Below are 21,233 nucleotides of genomic sequence, written 5' to 3'. Positions count from 1 at the left end.
TAATGCAATAGTTTTACACTTGGGCTGAAGTTGGATGGCAATAGATTTAAAACAACATTCAATTGTCCCAATTGCTTACATTCAATTCCTGGCTTAGTGATTAATTATTAAAAGGTAAGGTCGTTGAAGAGAGGCTAAAAATCAAAAGCTAAGAATTTCCCGGTTCAATTTAGACTTTTAAGGAACAATACTAAAAAGATATTTCTCAACAGGATTCATGTTAAAATCCTAGATAATAAAGAAACAACAGTCTGTTCATAGATGGCAAACAGCCAATACAGATTTTATAAGCCACATAATGATAGTATTGCCTGAAAGAATCATCACCGGACACAAATCATCAATTCTTTTGCATATAAACTTATCTAATTTAAAAATTTTCTGTATTTTCTAATTTCAAGTCCAGTATTAGCTTTCTAAGACATAATAAATAGCTCATAAATCATATGCATACATCTCTATGTCCATTGCTTGCAGCATCATGCAGTGGAGTATCATTATCAAGTCCCTGGGTGTTCACATCTGCTCCTGCCATTATTAGCTGTTTGGCAACTTCATAGTAACCCAAGTTGCAAGCTTCATGAAGTGGAGTCCAGCCTGAAGAACAAGCAAAAGTGAACATTTGTGCTTTCCTTTTATCTACCTTAATTCATTTTCAGAGAAAAAAAGAAGTTTCTCATTTCAACTTTTGAATTCCAGAATCTAGTGCGATATATGAAATTATTTAATAATAGGGCAAAAATTATATAGAACATAGAATATTACAGCGTAGTACAAGCCCTTTGGCACTCAATGTTGTGGCAACTTGTGAAACCAATCTGAAGTCCATCTATCCCGCACTATTGCATTCTTGTCCATATGCCTATCCAATGACCATTTGAATGCCCTTAAAGTTGGTGAGTCTACTACTGTTGCAGGCAGTGCTTTCCACACCCTAACTGCTCTGAGTAAAGAAACTACCTCTGACATCTGTCCTATATCTATCACCCCCCAATTTAAAGCCATATTCTCTCGTGCTAGCCATCGCCAGAGGAAAAACGCTCTCACTGTCCAACCTATCTAACCCTCTGATTACCTTAGATGTCTCAATTAAGTCACCTCTCAACCTGGTTCTCTCTAACGAAAATAGCCTCGAGTCCCTCAGCCTTTCCTCACAAGATCTTCCTTCCATACCAGGCAACATCCCAGGAAATCCTCTCTGAACCCTTTCCAAAGCTTCCACATCCTTCCTATAATGAGGTGACCATTACAAAGATGATGTATTAATTCATCTCTACAAAGAATATTTTAGTGAAGACAAAAATCCTAATATTTACAAATGCACCAGCGTTACTGTCACTCTAAGTGGACCTGTCTACTCGAGTTCGATTTCTTTCGGTTTTATAAATCCTTTGAAATCTTCCTTTCCAAATATTATGTATGATCAGCCTAGATACCTAACTGTGGTGAAGCATTCCATATATAAATAGTCTTTGTGAAACAAATTCTTCTCAGCACCCCTTCATTTTTATTATGATAATGTATATTGAGCCCCTGGTCCTAACTCACCAACCACATGAATATCTTTAATTTGTTTCATTATCTAAACCATATCAACATATTCTGTCGAGTGAGAAGCAAGGCAAAAGGATTGTGAGGGACAGAGTTTCCAAGTTTTAAAGCTTTTAACATCACAAAATGAACTGTGACTATCTTCCCAATTTATGAGCAAAGGAACAGATTAAGATATTTTGTAACGCTTAATTGATCCTAGTACCATGGGAGAACAGAAGCATAAAGCAAACATGGTCAGTAATCAACTGCTTAGAATCTCTGGGACTTGTGGTTAGGCTTCAACTCGTCTGGAATCAAATGTCCCTATGAAGGAAGAAGTCACTGACTTGGCTAAGTATTTTCTAAATTTTTCCACTCTAATTTATATTAATAATAAACTATTTAGGTAAAGACTCCTCAGGGTTTACCACTGAAGGTTTGACTGTACTCCTGATAACGTGAAAGAGTCATGGAATGGTTCCAATAAAATTATTCACTGAACAAACCTCTTTGGACATTTGTATTCTCAATTTACAAGTTGGATGGCATCCACCCACTGAGTCTTTGAATAAACATTAGGAAAATAACTGGGAGAATTAAATCCTCCAAATCGCCTGTAGAGGGTGCACTGACAATATCCAGGAAAGAAATTAGAACTAAGTCAAAGTTTCACATTTTCTTCAGAAAAATAATCTAAGCTTGTCTTAGCAATCAATCAGTTTGTACTGGAGAAGTCTTGTTAATTGCGTATCACGTACAGCTAGCTTCGAAGAGCACTTGCTGTTAGCCATGCTATCTAGATACAAAGAAGTTGAATTGGTGATGGAGAAGTTGTGAGCAAGCCATCTGCTGTTATGCCCCCAAATAGCACTGTCTTCAGCAGTCAGTGCAGATGAAATTGCACTAATGCGGACTTAAAAAGAAGCCACCTCTATTTAGAGGGAACTAAAAGAATTCCAGTTGGACAAATCATACAAAGGGTTCTAACCAGTGCATTCTAATTCCTGCCTGTATTTACAAATCATCTTCCTCTAGAATGAAGTACCATCCCTTAGTGTTAAAGGATGAAATGGCATAGCATCCAAATAAATTAGACCAAGTATTATTACTGCCAGAATTAAAAGTATGAATGAAGATGTAATGTTCATTCACCTCTAGTTGATTCAAAAAGAACAATCCTCATGGAAAACAATGTACGCCAATGCAAAGCCTCTCTTTGGATTCAAGCTATTTACCAAAATTGCTCGACCATTCAATCACCAATAGTGACGATTTGAAGGTGCCGGTGTTGGACTGGGGTGTACAAAGTTAAAACCAGATTATAGTCCAACAGGTCTATTTGGAAGTACTAGCTTTCGGAATGTTGCTCCTTCTTCAGGTGGTTGTGGAGTATAAGATTGTAAGACAAAGAATTTATAGCGAAAGTTTATAGTGTAAATGTAACATGATTATTCAAAAAGATGAGACTTAAGACCTTTTTCAATATATCATTTCAGTTGCATCACACTGTAAAATTTGCTATAAATTTTGTGCTTTACGATCTTATACTCCACAACCACCTGATGAAGCAGCAGCGCTCTGAAAGCTAATGCTTCCAAATAAACCTGTTGGACTATAACTGGTGTTGTGAGATTTTTAACCAACAATGACTGCATCCTAGTACATTTATTAATGTGCTTTGAATTTGAGCACATGAACATAAGGGCAAAAATAAACTTCTGAATAAAAATGAGTGGAAGGTACTGTGAGGAAATGTACAGCACTTCATCTGAATTGACTGGAACAAATGGACATTGAAAAATTGTCAGCAAGCAATGAACAGCTGCAACAGCCCAGATATAACAGTGAAGGGAAGGGCACATCAATGACACTTGGGACAAAAAAAATTGTCTTCAGAGGAATGTAGGGCCCTTGGAGACTATTTCTCCCTATCAATCACTCAAATGTACTCCTTTTGAAAGATGCAGGAATGAAGAATTTAGTCTTAAACATTTAACATTTGTAGTTCAATTTCAGATCAGATTATGTTTGTGTGGAAAATACTGGAGATCTTTGTCTTGCATATAACATCTCTATCATGTTAGCAACATTCTATTATAAAAGATAATGTTTGATTAAGACCTCTTGTCCCAAAACTTTTCTGCAAATTTTCCCATTTCCTTGCAGATTCATCTCCTAAAATATGCTGATTGCTCCCCATTATGTTTTACCAATAGCCATTATTCACATAATGCTGTGTCACGCAGGCAGTAAAACAAGTTTGACTTGATTCTCATCCATGTGCACTTTCCAGCATAAATTTTACATTATGATCACTGAGAACAATGGTTTTGTTTTTCTGCTCTTTAACAAGTTGCACAAGATCAAATGTCACTTAAACTGAGATCAGCTAGCTCAACTAAGACCAGACAGTCATGCCTGACTCATCTGCTACAGAGATAAATTCACTGCGATTTCAGGGGAAAGAAATTTGTTAAGACATCAAGTAATAGGAACAAGGATTCAATAAAAAAAATGTCAAAAGAAATCCCCACTTCTCTCAGTGCAAGTAACTTTAGAAAGTCAGATACCATTGACATACCAGCAAAGTCTTTGACATTAACATCAGCACCCTGACTGATGAGCTCCTTAACTTGCTTGGTCTCACCACGAATGGCTGCCATGTGTAATGGAGTTTCTCCTCGCTCATTACGTTTATTGACTTTGTCTTTTTGTCTGGATGATGAGCTTGGAGTCTTTTTTTGCCCTGGTGTTGCTTGAGATGGATGGTTTGGAGTAGAATCTAGTAAGGAGATAAATGAAAATATCTGTTCAGTAACTGATAAACTGTGGTGATATGCCAAACTGTCCAAGTCTACAGTTATTCCAAAGACCAGTTTGATATCATGAATGATGAGCAAAATGTGTACTCTGTGCTGTCATTTTCTTAAAAGGTACAACGTTCTTGCTCCCTCGTTCCAGGAAATTCTTTTCTCTTTACAGCTGCAGTACCAATGGTCAAGAGGATGATGAACTAACTCCACCAATACTGGTCTAAAACTGACTTCAGGGAGATTAAGTATTCATTGGAATGACAAATTATATTTTACTAGTGACAGTAATTACACCGACTACATTCTACCTCATGACTTGATTGAAAAAAAAACGGGCTGAACAAAAACAAAGACTGGACAGAAACAACTGCATGAAAACTTTCTGCATTTTTCATTGACCTTGTCAGAATCAAGAGACTTAACATGGTGGTCTTAACTTTTGCTCTGAGTGAGAAAAATCGTAAACATGACGAGGGAAAAGGTGCTTGGAACGATCTAAGCCTTGCTCTTGGGGGTTGATGGGGTATTAACAGTGCAAGGCTCATTCCCCAAGAAAACAGAGTGAAGGCAATTTCAGGTTAACGGGTGAATGTGGGGTCGGGTGAAAGGCCCTCCTTAGTGACCTGCAGCTTAATTGAGCTACGAGAGAAAAAAATAAGAGGGAAGACTCTCTCCAGACCTTAACCACGCAATGCCTGAAAAAAATCCCGATGCTCCTTCTATGCCAATATGTCACCTTTAATCTTCCTGACATCCCCAATGCCAATCTATGCCCAAGGTTACTTATTGCCCGTGCCAACCTATATTCCTCCAACCGTGCTCCAACATATGGTCCTTTATATCGATTTTTTAAATTTTGTGCAATGCATACCAACCCAGATGTCCAGCCACCTCTTTAATGCTCTGAGTCTCATGTCATTTGGTATGCTTTCCTTTATTGGTCAGGGTATCGAGTACAGGAGTTGGGAGGTCATGTTGTGGCTGTACCGGACATTGGTTAGGCCACTATTGGAATATTGTGTGCAATTCTGGTCTCCTTCCTATTGGAAAGCTGTTGTGAAACTTGAAAGGATTCAGAAAAGATTTACAAGGATGTTGCCAGAGGTGTAGGATTTGAGCTATAGGGAGAGGCTGAACAGGCTGGGGCTGTTTGTCCTGGAGCGTCGGAGGCTGAGGGGTGACCTTATTGAGGTTTACAAAATTATGAGGGGCATGGATAGAGTAAATAGGCAAAGTCTTTTCCCTGGGGTCGGCGAGTCCAGAACTAGACGGCAGAGGTTTAGGGTGAGAGGGAAAGATATAAAAGAGACCTGAGGGGCAACTTTTTCACACGGAGGGTGGTACGTGTATGGAATGAGCTGCCAGAGAAAGTGGTGGAGGCTGGTACAATTGCAACATTTAAGAGGCATTTGGATGGGTATATGAATAGGAACGGTTTGGAGGGATATGGGCTGGGTGCTGGCAAGTGGGACTAGATTGGGTTGGGATATCTGGTCGACATGGAAAGGTTGGACTGAAGGGTCTGTTTCCATGCTGTACATCTCTATGAGTCTATGTCAATTCAACCTGTATCCTTTATGGGCAGACCAAATGACCCATGTTGATATTAGAAAACAAAGTTCAACATTTATTATAAACTTTATTTTGAATAAACATTCATTAACACCTATTTCCTACATTTACATTCCTACAAACACCAATCCCTTATAAATTCATTCAAATGCTTAACCCTTCATAAGAAAACCTATTTGTAGGTGTAGGCTCACAAAGAATTCATAGCTACTTAAAACTACCAAACTAATATATAACCCACCATGATGATAATGGTTGTGAAATCAATAATCGTAGCATAAATTCTATGATAATCTTCAGACTTAGATCTGACTTAACAAATAGTGAAAGAGCGCACAAACTGTAGAACTCAAAAAACCTAATGGTTAGAGATTAAATTGCTTTAACAGCTCTATAGTTCAGTTCACCTTTTATCCATGTTTACATATTAAAAATCCTAAACAGCACTTAAAAGCTGCCTATGGTGCCTCCCAGTGCCCTGTCTAAAAAGGTATCCTAAGTCTCCAAATGGCTTGTGCAGCTCAGACACTTTCCTGGCAAAAAAGTGGAAAGCCCACAAGTTAGGGCAAAATTTTCTCATGGAGTCTAACATCTGCATCAGGAACAGAAGTCAGTATCACTTCATTCCAAAAGCATTTCAGATGCTTTAGTTCATATTCCATTACGTGTGACCACACTGGGAGCTTGGTGAGGCCCTTACCCCTGCCAGTTCTTTCCAGGTCAGAAATTTTGGTGGCATATTTAGAAGTCACCCAGACACCAATTAATTCTCTGTAAGCCAGCAGTATCACTTGTGTTCCCACTTTGGATGCCTGGTCCTTCAACTTGTACCCAGTCAGTCTACCATCCTGACTCTCTCAGACATCACTCCACCTCGGCCAGCCACTTTTACCCACACACCACTCAGCCGTTTCTCTCAGTCATCCTCAGTACTTTGTGCAACTTAGGTCACCGTCACTGAATGTCAATCATGATATGGCTTAAGTTAGTGCTCCCCAAAGATGACAAGATATGGCTCCTCGCTGTCCAGAAAGTACAGTACATAGCTGCAGAATACTTCAATAAGTAGTTGGGAACTAGAGGCAAATATTACTTGGTAGCAGAGGCCTTAATTGGGAAGGGGAACTTAATTCTCATGATCTAGCCTTTTAATAAGCACACAAGATGGAAATGGTTTCCTGACAGCTCGACAAGCCTTTAAAATTCCAAGTTGTTAGCTTCAAAAGCTCACAACATCGAGATTCTGAATTTTTCCCTCTCACACAATTAATTTTGCCTGCCTACCTCGCTTCTGGGAGCGGCCACATGGTTCCATCTACTCTTTGGATATTCCACTCTTGAAAATTGGATTTGTTTGAAGACACTTTAATGTGTAGCTGCTTCTGAACAATAGATGTGCAAACTATAACCCACCCTTGTTCCCCATCGTGGTGAAAACAGTGGGTGCTGGATTCAGGGCAGGATTTCCAGAATGGGAGCTCTGGCTGAGCATTGTAAACATTAAAGTATGTTTACTCTGGTAATTCATAATTGAACATTACATGTACATTGAACATTTGGATGTCATAACGGTTATGTTATGAATATGCAAGGAAACATAAGTATAAAAGAGATGCGAGTGTTTGGCTGGGGGTAGCAGGAGGAGGAGGAAGGTGGGTGAAGAGAAAATGGACACGAGAACCAAAGCAACAATAGAAATGATACTTTTTAGATCAAACACTAAATGGTATAAGTTAATATCCTTTGTCAGTTCTCAAAACCAGATGCATGTTCAAGTCAACAAACAAAAACAGAAGTTGATGGCAAAGATTAGCAGGTCTTGTAGGGTCTGTGACAAGAAATCAAGAGTTAAAGTTTCAGGTCCGGTGACCCTTCCTAGGAACTGAAACATCAACTTTTGATTTTGCTTCATAGATGCTGCCAGACCTGCTGAGCTTTTCAAGCAAATTCTGTTTTTGTTTCTGATTTACACCATCCACAATTCTGTTTTTATTCAAGTTAGAACATAGAACAATACAGCGCAGAACAGGCCCCTCGGCCCTCGATGCTGCGCCAACCTGTGAACTAATCTAAGCGCATCCCCCAACACTATCCCATCATCATTCATGTGCTTATCCAAGGATTATTTAAATCTCCCTAATGCGACTGAGTTAACTACATTGGCAGGCAAGGCATTCCACACCCTTACCACTGAGTAATGAACCTGCCTCTGACATCAGTCTTAAAACTATTACCTCTCGTACAAGCTGATGTCATCAAAGACTAGGAAAAAGACTTTCACTGTCTGCCCTATCAGATCCTCTGATCATCTTCTATGTCTCTATCAAATCCCCTCTTAGCCTTCTTCTTTCCAATAAGAACAGACCCAAGTGTCTCAGCCTTTCCTCATAACATCCTCCCTCCAGACCAGGCAACATCCTGGTAAATCTCCTCTACACCTTTTGCAATGCTTTCACATCCTTCCTGTAATGGGCGACCAGAATTGTACACAATATTCCAAGTGTGGCCACACCAGCGTTTTGTATAGTTACAGCATAACATTACAGTTCCAGAACTCAATCCCTCTGTCAATAAAACCTAACACACCGTATGCCTTCTTAACAGCACTATCAACCTGGGTGGCAACTTTCAGGGTTCTATGCGCATGGACTCCAACATCCCTCTGCACATCCAAACTACCAAGAATCTTTCTTTTGACCCAGTATTCTGCCTTCCTGTTATTCTTCCCAAAGTGAATCATCTCACATTTAGCTGCATTGAACTCCAATTGCCACCTCTCAGCCCCATTCTGCAGTTTATCCCAGTCCCCCTGCAACATTCTTCCACACTGTCCATTACTCACCGACTTTAGTGTCACCTGCAAACTTACTAACCTATCCACCTATGCTTGCGTCCAAGTCATTAATAAAAATGACAAACAGCAGTGGTCCCAAAACAGATCCTTGTGGCACACCACTAGTAACCAGACTGAATATTTTCCATTAACCACCACTCGCTGCCTTCCTTCAGAAAGCCAGGTTCTAATCCAAATTGCTAAATCAACTTCAATCCCATGCCTCTGCATTTTCTCCAACAGCCTACCACGCAGAACCTTATTGAAGGCTATACTGAAGTCCATGTACACAATGCCAGCTGCCCTATCCTCATCCACATGCCTGGTGACCTTCGCAAAAAACTCAATGAGGTTTGAGACATGACCTGCTCTTGATGAAACCATGTTGACTATCTGAAATCAAATTGTTGCTTTTAACGCAGAGTAATAGCAGATCAAAGACTTTTGTATCAATATTTAAGCTCTTCTGTGGAATGAGTTTGTATAACTTACGACACCTAATAGTGCAAACAAATCTCAATTAGCTTTCAGGATGGCCTCCTGATTCGTTCACACTAAGAAGGTACTGAGCTTAAGAAGACTATGAACTACTGACTGCCCTTAAACACTACCTAGAAGAAACCTCACTGAAAGTACGCATGTGAAAACTGGCGTGAAAATTCTGAGCTCAGCTACAGCCTCCCGTAGCTTCACTCACGAAGGTGTCAACAAGCTTTACAAGTAGGGAAGATGGAGAAGGATAATTGCCCTCATGATGGTTGACCTATGAAAAGGAGAAGAGTAGATGATGCATTAAGAGTTGTTACTGAGATTGATGAAGTTATCTCTCCCTTAACATTGTTAGCTACACTTATAATCAGAACCTAAACTGTCAGATATTCAAAACTTTTATCAAAAATGCAAAGCCATTCTGACAACAACTGTAATCCAACTGACAAAGACCTGCATACTATTTGAATATAGATGACCATAAAAAGCAACCACTTCTAAAGCATAGTGAGTGAAGCTACGGGAGGTTGTAGCTGAGCCCAGAATTTTCACATCAGTTTTCACATGTGTACTTTCAGTGAGGTTTCTAGGTAGTGTTTAAGGGCAGTCAGTAGTTCATAGTCTTCATAAGCTCAGCACCTTCTTAGCATGAATGAATCAGCAAGTCTTTCTGAAAGCTAACTGAGATTTTTTTTGCACTGTTGTGTGTGACAATAAGTTATACAAACTCATTGTAATAATACTTCTTACAACTTTTGAAGTATATTAGCAAATGTTGGCATGAAATGATATTAATTTACCAACCATTATTTTATCAGGACACCACCATGGATAGGATAAATAGACAGTCTTTTCCCTGGGGTGGGGGAGTCCAGAACTAGACAGCATAGGTTTAGGGTGAGAGGGGAAAGTTCTAAAAGAGACCCAAGGGGCAACCTTTTCAAGCAGAGGGTGGTATGTGCATGGAATGAGATGCCAGAAAAGGTGATGGAGGCTAGTAGAATTGTAATATTTAAAAGGCATGTGGATGATTATATGAATAAGAAGGGTTTGAAGGGATATGGGTCAGCTGCTGGCAGGTGGGACTAGATTGGGCTGGGCTATCGGGTCAGCAAAGACAAGTTGGATCAAAGGGTCTGTTTCCGTGCTGTACATCTCCATGACTCTGTGTTCCACGCCTTAACAGTTATCATGGTTATCTTCCACTCATCTCTAATATCATGATTGGGATCAAACTAGCATGTATTGTCCTGTGCACACATCCATATTTGCATAAAACAGACCACATTGAGGAGGACATAGAATTTTAATTAGTAATAGGTTAAATAATTATGGGAAGTGGACAGAAAGCTGGAGTTGAGGCAGAAATAAGATCAGTCAAGATTATGTTAAATACCAAGATCAGACTTGAAGGGCTTCTAGTTATGTGCATTCCTTGTATTCTCAGACTGTCAAATTCAGAATTTTGGAAAATGGGAATGATATATGAGTCCACCTTGGAAGAAAATGCTTTCTGTAACAAAAAGCAAATAAAATGTTTCTTTCTGATGGTCACTGGAAGATACATAGGTGAGAGCTTACATCAGCTCACTTAAAGGCCATCACAGTGAGAGCGTAAGTAAACAAGTTTCACTTTCTAAATTTACTTACTGGGGCAGGACCTAATCTGAAAATTTCTACATGCCACTTGCTATGGAGTAACTGTAAAGAGTACCTTAAAATCCATTATTCTAACTTGTTCTGCAATAAGTAAAAATGGCACAGCAGTGCATACAAGAGAACATTGAAAGATTAGACTAGACTCCCTACAATGTGGAAACAGACCCTTCGGTCCAAGTAGTCCACACCGATCCACCAAACAGGAACCCACGCAGACCCATTTCCCTCTGACAAATGCACGTAACACTATGGGCAATTTAGCATGGCCAATTCACCTGACCTGCACATCTTTGAACTGTGGGAGGAAACCAGAGCATCCGGAGGAAACCCACGCAGACACGGGGAGAATGTGCAAACTCCACACAGTCGCCAGAGGCTGGGATTGAACTTGGATCCCTGGTGCTGTGAGGCAGCAGCACTAACCACTGAGCCACCATGTCACCCCAAAAGGCACCTATATGAAAATGCATATTTGTGGTTTTCCTGTTACTACAGCTATAAATCTTACTCCACCCCAAAATTGTGCTATTTTATTCATTTCAGGATTTATTTTATTTAATGAGAGATCAAGAGAAATTAAAGGGGAGCAAAGATTCCACTGACCTTATTTTCTGGAATAATTAACTTTTTCAGAGGTATGCAATGTCTCATTCAGTCTAAACCGTGTGGTAATGTATTTTGTTTAGAAACATCAATTTTAAATAATGACAGAGCATTTATTTTTGCCTCCAAGGATTAGATAAAGTAAATGCAAAGAAATTCCCGATGAATGGGGAGTCCAGAACTAGGGGTTCTAGTTTAAGGATACAGCATAGCAAATTGAAGATAAAGACAGGAGAAACTTGATGACTCAAAGTGGTGAGCCTGTGAAACTCTATCATAGAGAATGTTTGAGGGCAAAACAATGAATGCTTTCAAGGTAGAGTTAGATATCTCTTGGGGCTAAAGGGATCACAGGTTGTCGGAAGAAAGTGGTAAGTTGGTACTAAGTTGGTTAATCAGCTGTGATCATATTGAATGGCAGAGTGAACTTGAAGGACTGAACAGTCGACCCCTGCTCCTATTTCCGATGTTGCTCCAGAATTTTATTTCATTTATTGACCATTCTGTCGAAGAACTTCCTGAAATTGCTCAAGTTCTGCCAATGAACCGGCATCCTTCTGGTAATCGTAGGTTAGTTCAATGCGCTAATCTTGATCAACCTTTCAATATGCTACCTTGTATGTCCCTTTACACCAATCTATCAACTGCCTTTTAGAACTGAAAGCCCAAAACTTTTCCAAATTGGTAATTCTAGTCCTTCTCTAAATTGGTGCTGGGATTAGAGTTCAATTCAGGGAGCAGCACTGGATGTAGTTCTGAAGGTATGATTGACAATACCATAGTTTGTTTGAATTTCTTTTGGACATAATCATTCAGCATTCTTTGTTTAAGTTATTCTCATTTCAGTGACTGGCTAGGCTGAATTGGTAAAATATTTCCATTTTCTGTTACTGTTACACCATTCAACTAAATTAATCAATTTAGTTTGTAATGGATTAAAGGCTTATAAGGAATAGGCAGGAAAGTGAGTTGAGGCTAAGTTGAAATCAGCAAAGTTCATTTTAAATGGCAGAGTAGGTGCAAAAGGGTGAATTGCTTACTCCTGTGTGCATTACATTGCGGTTGTTCATATTACATTGTATGTCATGGTTTTTCCATTTTGATTGTTATTTATAGTTTTCAAATTACCACACATTGCCAAACTAGGAGGGCCAGTTAATCATTGCTAGTCATACAGCACAGAATCAGATCCTTCAGTCCAACTTGTCATGCCAGCCAAGTTTCCCCACACTGACCTCGCCCCACTTGCCTGCATTTGGCCCATATCCCTCCCCTCAACCTTTCCTATTCATGTACCATCCAAATGTCTATTATATGTTGTAACCTTACCTGGATCTGCCACTTCCTCTGGCAATTCATTCCACGTACTAACCGTCTCTGTCAAAAAGCTACATCTCGGTCCCCTTAACATCTTTCTTCTCTCACCTTAAAAATAAGCCCCCCTATGTTTGAACCCCAAGGGAAAAGACCTTTGCTGTTCACCTTATCGATGCCCCTCATGATTTTATTTGGAGCTTAAGCAGCAGCTGGAGCTGAAACTGTGGCTAGCTTACTTCTGGAAGTGGTCACCTTACCGGTTAAGGATGTAGAGGGAAGGAGTGCCTACCTGGCAACTGAGGATGAACAAGTTGGGTCTGCTCCCGTGCTGTACGCCTCTATGACTTTATGACAAGACACTTATTCCTAGCACCACAAGGTACTTTGTACAGAAACAGGAAGAACAGATTTTTAAAAAGTTTATCCATTCACTCACAGGATGAGGGTGTCATTGGATAGGCCAGCATTTATTGCCCATTCTTAACTGCATAAATGGCAGTTAAGAGTCAATCACATTGCTGAGAGTCTAGAGTCACACATAGTCCAGACCATGTAAGGATGGCAGTTTCCTTCCTTAGGGATCATTAGTGAACCAGATGAGTGTTTCCCCAAACAACAATGGATTTGTGGTCATCATTAGTCTTTTAATTAGAGATTTGCATTGAATTCAAATTTTGTTATCTGCTATTGAGATTTGAGTCCAGGTCCCTAGACCAATAGCTGGTTTGCTGGATTAAGTCAAGCAATGTCATTAGGTCATGTCTCCCCAGCATGTGAACATATGGCTGAGGGATGCAGTACAAGGAATGTTTTTGGATCCCTCAGAAACTGCGACCAGTTCTATGGGATATCTTCCAGTGCTTTGGTCAGGATTTAAACTAATTTAGTAAGTGGCTGGGAAACAGGACGTAGCATTAAAAAGGGTAAATGATATGTACAAAGAATTGGCAGGGACAGATAGAACTACAGTAACAAAACTGTTGGTATAAGATGGGTGGGGGTTGGTTAGTTCACTGGGCTGGTGTCTGATGCAGAGTGAGTTCAATTCAACAGTGTGGGTTCAATTCCTTCACAGGCTGAGGTTACCATGAAGGTTCCACCTGCGCTACCTCTTTTCTAAACTGCATTATGGTGACCCCCCAGGTTAAATCAATCCAATAACAGACGACAATCTAACTACTTCCTCTTGACATTCAATGGTGTTATCATCACTCAATCCCCCACTTCCAATATTCTGGGGGTTGCTACTTGTGTTCATATTTCTTAAGTGGTCTTGGCCAGACTAATTTTGCTTCTATACTCTGAAAACAATTCCACAACTATTTGTGAATTAGATCCAAAGCTGACTATTTTCATTTTTTCAGCTGGGCGTATCCTGGTATATGGGCCGAATAAATTGATAATGTTCATTTTAGTTCCATGACATCAGAAAATCTCCCGATAGCTGTGCAGAACTCTACCTATTGCTGTAAAGTTATGACCAAGGTGTTCAAACCGACTTACAGACCTAGTTTGACACATTGAATTAAGCTTAATATTTACCAGCATGATGGAACCTAGATTTTAAAAACAAAACAAAAACTTAATCATTCATGGGATGTGGATGTCATTGGTTGGACCACCATTTCTTGCCTATTTGCCTTTGATGTACCATCTCCTGCCTCTCACCTCCCCCTGCAGGCATACAATCTTCTAGGAGAAGCAAATAGAATATGCTAACTTAGAATAAATCTTGGAAGTTACTCTGATAATTTAGCATTGCTTATTTAGTCAAGAATAAATTTATATAATTATTTAAATATAGAAAATGACATCAAATATTTCAGGTAATATATAAAATTAGATCTTACCCCACTCCCACCCAATTCCCTGTATTAAATTGAATAACGATTTCTTCAAATCTCACACCTGAAAGACACTGGGACTGACTGCTGTAAACTGTGTGTGCAAGGCGTCAAGAAAATGAACAAGATTTTAACTCGGATTAGCAATCTATAGAGCTTTCCTCATTTATTCAAATTCTCCATGGAAGCCTGAAGTAAACCAGTAAACTATATAATAATTGAACAAAGTTTTTGTATTACTAATCAACTTGAGGTCAGCATAGATAGCTGGAGCATCAAAACAATTAGACTGAACAGAAAAGTAAAATAATACTCTGATAAAGATATGAAAGCACTGCATTAGGAAAACAAACTCAAATCAAAAATAGAGGAATGCCCCAATTTTACTCCTTGTATAGCAAACAGGCTTTTGTTAGTTATGAGTTAGGAGTCAAAATAACTTGGGAGTCTACACAATGTTAGACTAGAATTCAGGGAGAAAGTGAGGTCTGCAGATGCTGGAGATCAGAGCTGAAAATGTGTTGCTGGAAAAGTGCAGCAGGTCCGGCAGCATCCAAGGAACAGGAGATTCGACGTTTCGGGCATAAGCCCTTCTTCAGGAATGAGGAAAGTGTGTCCAGCAGGCTAAGATAAAAGGTAGGGAGAAGGGACTTGGGGGAGGGGCGATGGAGATGTGATAGGTGGATGGAGGTCAAGGTGAGGGTGATAGGCCGGAGTGGGGTGGGCGCGGAGAGGTCAGGAGGAAGATTGCAGGTTAGGAAGGCAGTGCTGAGTTTGAGGGGGGAGGGGAAAAATGAGGAAACTGGAGAAATCGGAGTTCATCCCTTGTGGTTGGAGGGTTCCCAGGCGGAAGATGAGGCGCTCTTCCTCCAACCGTCGTGTTGTTATGGTCTGGCGATGGAGGAGTCCAAGGACCTGCAAGTCCTTGGTGGAGTGTGAGGGGGGAGTTAAAGTGTTGAGCCACAGGGTGGTTGGGTTTGTTGATCCGGGTGTCCCAGAGGTGTTCTCTGAAACGTTCCGCAAGTAGGCGGCCTGTCTCCCCAATATAGAGGAGGCCACATCAGGTGCAGCGGATGCAATAGATGATATGTGTGGAGGTGCAGGTGAATTTGTGGCGGATGTGGAAGGATCCCTTGGGGCCTTGGAGAGAAGTAAGGGAGGAGGTGTGGGCGCAAGTTTTGCATTTCTTGCGGTTGCAGGGGAAGGTGCCGGGAGTAGAGGTTGGGTTGGGTTGGGTTGGTGGGGGGTGTGGACCTGACGAGGGAGTCACGGTGGGAGTGGTCTTTTCAGAACGCTGATAGGGGAGGGGAGGGAAATATATCCCTGGTGGTGGGGTCCGTTTGGAGGTGGCAGAAATGACGGTGGATGATACGCTGTATATGGAGGTTGGTGGGGTGGCAGGTGGGAACCAGTGGGGTTCTGTCCTGGTGGCGGTTGGAGGGGCGGGGCTCAAGGGCGGAGGAGCGGGAAGTGGAGGAGATGCGGTGGAGGGCATCGTCGATCACGTCTGGGGGGAATCTGCGGTCCTTGAAGAAGGAGGCCATCTGGGCTGTACGGTATTGGAACTGGTCCTCCTGGGAGCAGATGCGGCGGAGACAAAGGAATTGGGAATATGGGATGGCTTTTTTACAGGGGGCAGGGTGGGAGGTGGTGTAGTCTAGGTAGCTGTGGAAGTCAGTCGGTTTATAGATGTCCGTGTTGATTCGGTCGCCTGAGATAGAAATGGAAAGGTCTAGGAAGGGGAGGGAGGAGTCTGAGACGGTCCAGGTGAATTTGAGGTCGGGGTGGAAGGTATTGGTAAAGTGAGTGAACTGTTCAACCTCCTCGTGAGAGCACGAGGCAGCGCCGATACAGTCATCGATATAGCGGAGGAAAAGGTAGGGGGTGGTGCCAGTGTAGTTGCGGAAGATGGACTGTTCCACATTTCCTACGAAGAGGCAGGCATAGCTGGGGCCCATGCGGGTGCCCATGGCAACTCCTTTGTTTTGGAGGAAGTGGGAGTTGGAAAGAGAAGTTGTTCAGGGTGAGGACCAGTTCAGTCAGTCGAAGGAGGGTGTCAGTGGAAGGGTACTGGTTGGTACAGCGGGAAAGGAAGAAGCAGAGGTCTTTGAGTCCTTCGTGATGAGGGATGGAGGTGTACAGGGACTGGATGTCCATGGTGAAGATAAGGCTTTGGGGACCGGGGAAGCGAAAATCAAGGAGGTGGTGGAGGGCGTGGGTGGTGTCCCGAACATAGGTGGGGAGTTCTTGGACTAAGGGGGACAGGACCGTGTCGAGGTATGCGAAGAGGAGTTCGGTGGGGCAGGAGCAGGCTGAGAGAATGGGTTGGCCGGGGCAGTCAGGTTTGTGGATTTTGGGCAGGAGGTAGAAACGGGCGGTGTGGGGTTGTGGGACTATGAGGTTGGAGGCGGTGGATGGGAGATCCCCTGAGGTGATGAGGTTATGGATGGTCTGGGAGATGATGGTTTGGTGGTGGGAGATAGGGTCATGGTCAAGGGAGTAGGAGGAGGTGTCCGCGAGCTGGCGTTTAGCCTCAGCGGTGTAAAGGTCGGTGCGCCAAAATACTACTGCGCCTCCCTTGTCTGCCGGTTTGATGGTGAGGTTGGGGTTGGAGCGGAGGGCTCACGTTCTGAGACGGTTAATGTCGCGGCGGCAGTTGGCTATAAAGAGATCGAGGGCGGGTAAGAGACCAGCATGGGGCGTCCAGGTGGATGGGGTGTGTTGGAGGCGGGAGAAGGGGTCATCAGAGGGTGGGCGAATTCAACAGAGAGAAAGATTCTTAATTTGAAATGTGAAAAAAAAAAGAAAGGAGAGACCATGCCCAAAAATTATGATATCCATGGGCTCAAAAGAATTCCGATTTGCACACAGAAGATTTATTTCAATCAAGTGTTTAGACGTATGACCACAATTTGGGGCAGGTGGGATTTGAACCTAGACTTACTGGTCCAAGGCACATTAATCGCTGTGCTTAGATATCCCTAGATTTACACTTGGATGCTCACTGACTTAAGAAGAAACTATGTTTGAAAATATAAAGGGCAGATAATCTAAATATGTACAAAAAAATTCTTTCCAGTTCTGTAATACACAAAGTGCTAAGGATTTTATGGTTTTGGTAAGAAAGAAAGGGTGGACCAGCTACTTGTACCTTTTAAAAAGGTGACACTGGGATTTTTCTTTGTCTGTTTTGCTGCATGCACATGATGGAGGTGGAGCTTGGACCAACATCTCATTGGTCAGTCATCACCTCAGCTTCCCCAGGAATGATAACCTGCATTGAACAAACTTTGCTTGCAGGAGTCAGATTGAAAATATGACAACATTTCATTCCTTTTTCAGTTCACTGGTATTTCTCTCGGATGTTTCTTATTCCTTTCCAAAGGCGTATTTAAAGAAGTCACTACTTCTCAATTTTTTGTTTTATTGAATTGCTGGTTATAGAATCCTTATAACATGGAAAGAGACCATTTGGCCCACACCAACCCTCTGAACAGCATCCCACCCAGATCCAACTGCCCCATCTTAACATCGTAACCCCACATTTACCATGGCTAACCACTTGTGAGTTCAAGAGTTAATTTGTTCTACCGACCTGCAAGAAATTGAAAGCCCAGGGGATAAGGTGATGTGTTTTTGTTTTATAGGTGGAATGAGAGAGGTTTACATGGCCCATTTCCTTGCTATTCAGGGATGATTTATATTTTCATCCAGAAATCAATAAGAACATTACAGTTGAAATTTGACTACTCCCTTATAGTTACAAAAAAGAATTTGCAACAGATTTGACCATTAAGGGATGATTTGCATTACATTGTCTCTGGAGGGGTGGTGGTCACTGTATTGTATTTTGAGTGGCATGTGATTGTGAGGGAGTGACTAGGGGTTGTCTTGTGGGCATTACTGTGATATAAAAGTTTGGTATAAAGGAAAGACTGTTTCTTTTGTTTGGAGAGGGCTTTTGCCACGACCCCATAAGCCCTGCAAGATGTGTGTTAAAGGTTTGTCCAAAGCTTGTACTGTGTGGTCCTTAATAAAATTTAGTTGCTTGTTCACAGAAGTTGGCATTTGCAGCTGCATCAAGTGTGAAAGGATCTCAGGGAAAAAAAAAAACTTGACACACTGAGCCACCATGCTGCCCATTTATTAGGCAAAATATTGATTAAGTTTCCGTTACTGAAACTGCTAATTCATAGTGAAGTGTTATACCATAGCCAAATGCAACACTCCAGAATCACACAAATGATATGCTTCACCAATGATTTTAAATTCGCTTCAGCAGGCATTTCAAATCATGTCAAACCAGGGAAACTGCTGTCTAAGGAACAGTACAAAACTGAGGGGAATCAGCACTTGTAGAAGAGTTGGGAAGAAAATTGCACAAACTCTAAATGAAGCAAACATGAATAATTTATTCTAACATACACATTATTTTCTCATGCCAAAATACTGTTAAGACACAAGTTATCTTAATATGTCTATTTAGAAAGCTTACTGTTTTATTATGGATAACTTGTACTTGCAATTAGGATCACTTTGTCAACCTTGTTCAAAAGTATTTTAAGGGCTTTGCATATTTTCACAGCACATTATGTTTGCCAATCTCAAACAGTAGTACACTTAAATTTACAATATTACATCAAACCAGTTCACAAGTTATCTTGCTCCTTTAGGAGCTCAAATATTACACAAATAGACAATTTAATAAAAAAATATGGTTGGTATGACCTGGACTGTTATCTCTTGCAGTCATCTGCATCACTAGAGCCATCTGCTGACGTTCCGATAGGGGATACCCAATAAGTATGCCGCCAAGTGTGGTTTTGCAAACGGGAACAGTCTTTTTGTTTCCAGGCTCCTTTTTCATTTTCTTTTTTTCAGGACCTTCCTTTTCTGAAATATTTGTTTTAAAAAATTTACATTTTATTAGAACATTGATTTCTAAAAGTTTGCATGTGACTGGCGACAATAATTAATGCATGATCGATAAAATGCAATGATGAAAATAAAATTCAAAATTTACCAGTCCCATAGAGTTTACCTTTGTCTTGATTGGATTAAAAAGGAAGTTATTCTTGTGTACAGTGTGTCTGGGTCAAACCCTTTCTAGAGTACTGCATTCAGTTTTGGATGTTGTACCTTAAGAAAACGATACTGACCTTGGAGATCTGGTGTAGATTCACTAAAGTTTTATGGTTAAGAAGGTGAGAATGAGGACAGGTTGAATAAATAGGTTTTGTATTCCCTTGGATACTGAAGAACAATTTGCTTGAAGCACTTAAGATGTTTAAAAGGGTTTCATTCAGAGGAATTGTTTCCTGTAATGTGGAAATCAATAAAGTGGGGAGAAAGTAACCTAGGTCTAATTTTAAAATTAAGATGGTAATCAGAAAGCACACTATTCACACAATGGGTAGTAAAAATTTCTGTCTCCCAACAAAAAGGCTGAAATACTGGTAGAATTGGCATCTTCAAGATTAAAAAATTAACAGATTTTGTTCAGCAAGGGTTAAGGGATTTGCAACTAAGGCAGGCAAATGGATTTAAAGGTACAGATCAAATGTGACTTAACTGAAAGGTAAACAGGTTCGAGAACCTGAGTGGGCTAATCCAATCCTAAACTATGCCAATGTCAAAGCAAATCAGTAGAACAGATACAGTAAACTACCAAAAGGTTAAATGAATATCCTGTGATCATCTCTTTTCCCCTGTGGGAAGATGCCTGGTCTACACTTAGCACTTGTCTCACAGTCCACTGTGTAAAAGGATACAGGAATAGGCCCATGTCCCATCACTCCCTACTACAGCTTTATTGAGAAGGGCCCATGATCAATACATAGTTTAGGATTGTGGCTCTTAAATAATTTTAGCTAGCACCATGATTTGAATAGATGACAATACACGACAGGATTTAAGATATCTTCCCAAAATATTTGAAAGAAGCACATCTAATTCATGTGCAAATTACTTATAATACAAAGTTCAGTTTAATCAATAGGTCATAATTAATTTTTTGATCTACAAAAAGATGTCTTATAGCATTTTACAAACTTCTGTTTCAGCATTAGAACCTCCAAGGAAAATTAAACTAAAAAATGTTATAAACTATATCAGCTTACATATCATTAAGTTTACAGGACATGTATATTAATTTTGAAAGTGAAAAATGGAATTAAAATCAGGTACAACACAGCTCAATAATGCCTCAATCTAACTCATTTTTAATTTCCAGTTCAATTTTTAGAACCTGCAGCTTAAGTCACAAAACAAAGCATATGTTAATTAGTTTCAAAAAGTTATATTTTCAATCATTTAGAAAATCAGAAAATTCACAGCAATCCACTACTGGAAACAATGATACTTTCAATTACATCACTGAGACAAAATATTTGAAATCATTTCCCAGTTTAGACCATTTTAATGATCACTAATTTATGAATAATCTACGTCACGACCAAGAAATATTCCTGAATTTTTTCCTATTTAAATTTATCAAATTCTCTCTTGGGTATTTAGTTAATTGGTCTTGGGTAAACAGAAGTATGGCAATGTTTTATTATCCATAAATAT

The 21,233-nt window shown here is 40.5% G+C and overlaps 1 protein-coding gene across 5 annotated transcripts in view; it reads right to left on the bottom strand.

The window, feature by feature from the left end:
- The window catches only part of ankrd12 (ankyrin repeat domain 12), a 172,856-nt gene that overhangs the window by 25,782 nt on the left and 125,841 nt on the right, over window positions 1-21,233 (bottom strand). For all 5 annotated transcript variants that reach the window (XM_060823837.1, XM_060823840.1, XM_060823838.1 and 2 more), the window contains 3 exons: window positions 19,392-19,556; window positions 4,115-4,315; window positions 455-597 (listed from right to left, as the gene is read on the bottom strand). In XM_060823837.1, the coding sequence (XP_060679820.1) occupies window positions 455-597; window positions 4,115-4,315; window positions 19,392-19,556 (509 nt within the window). The remainder of the gene's footprint in view (window positions 1-454; window positions 598-4,114; window positions 4,316-19,391; window positions 19,557-21,233) is intronic.

Source organism: Hemiscyllium ocellatum, chromosome 4 (assembly GCF_020745735.1).
Source record: "Hemiscyllium ocellatum isolate sHemOce1 chromosome 4, sHemOce1.pat.X.cur, whole genome shotgun sequence".
NCBI lineage: Eukaryota > Metazoa > Chordata > Chondrichthyes > Orectolobiformes > Hemiscylliidae > Hemiscyllium > Hemiscyllium ocellatum.
Note: the sequence above shows the minus strand (reverse complement) of the source record. Positions and strands in the feature narration are given on the sequence as shown.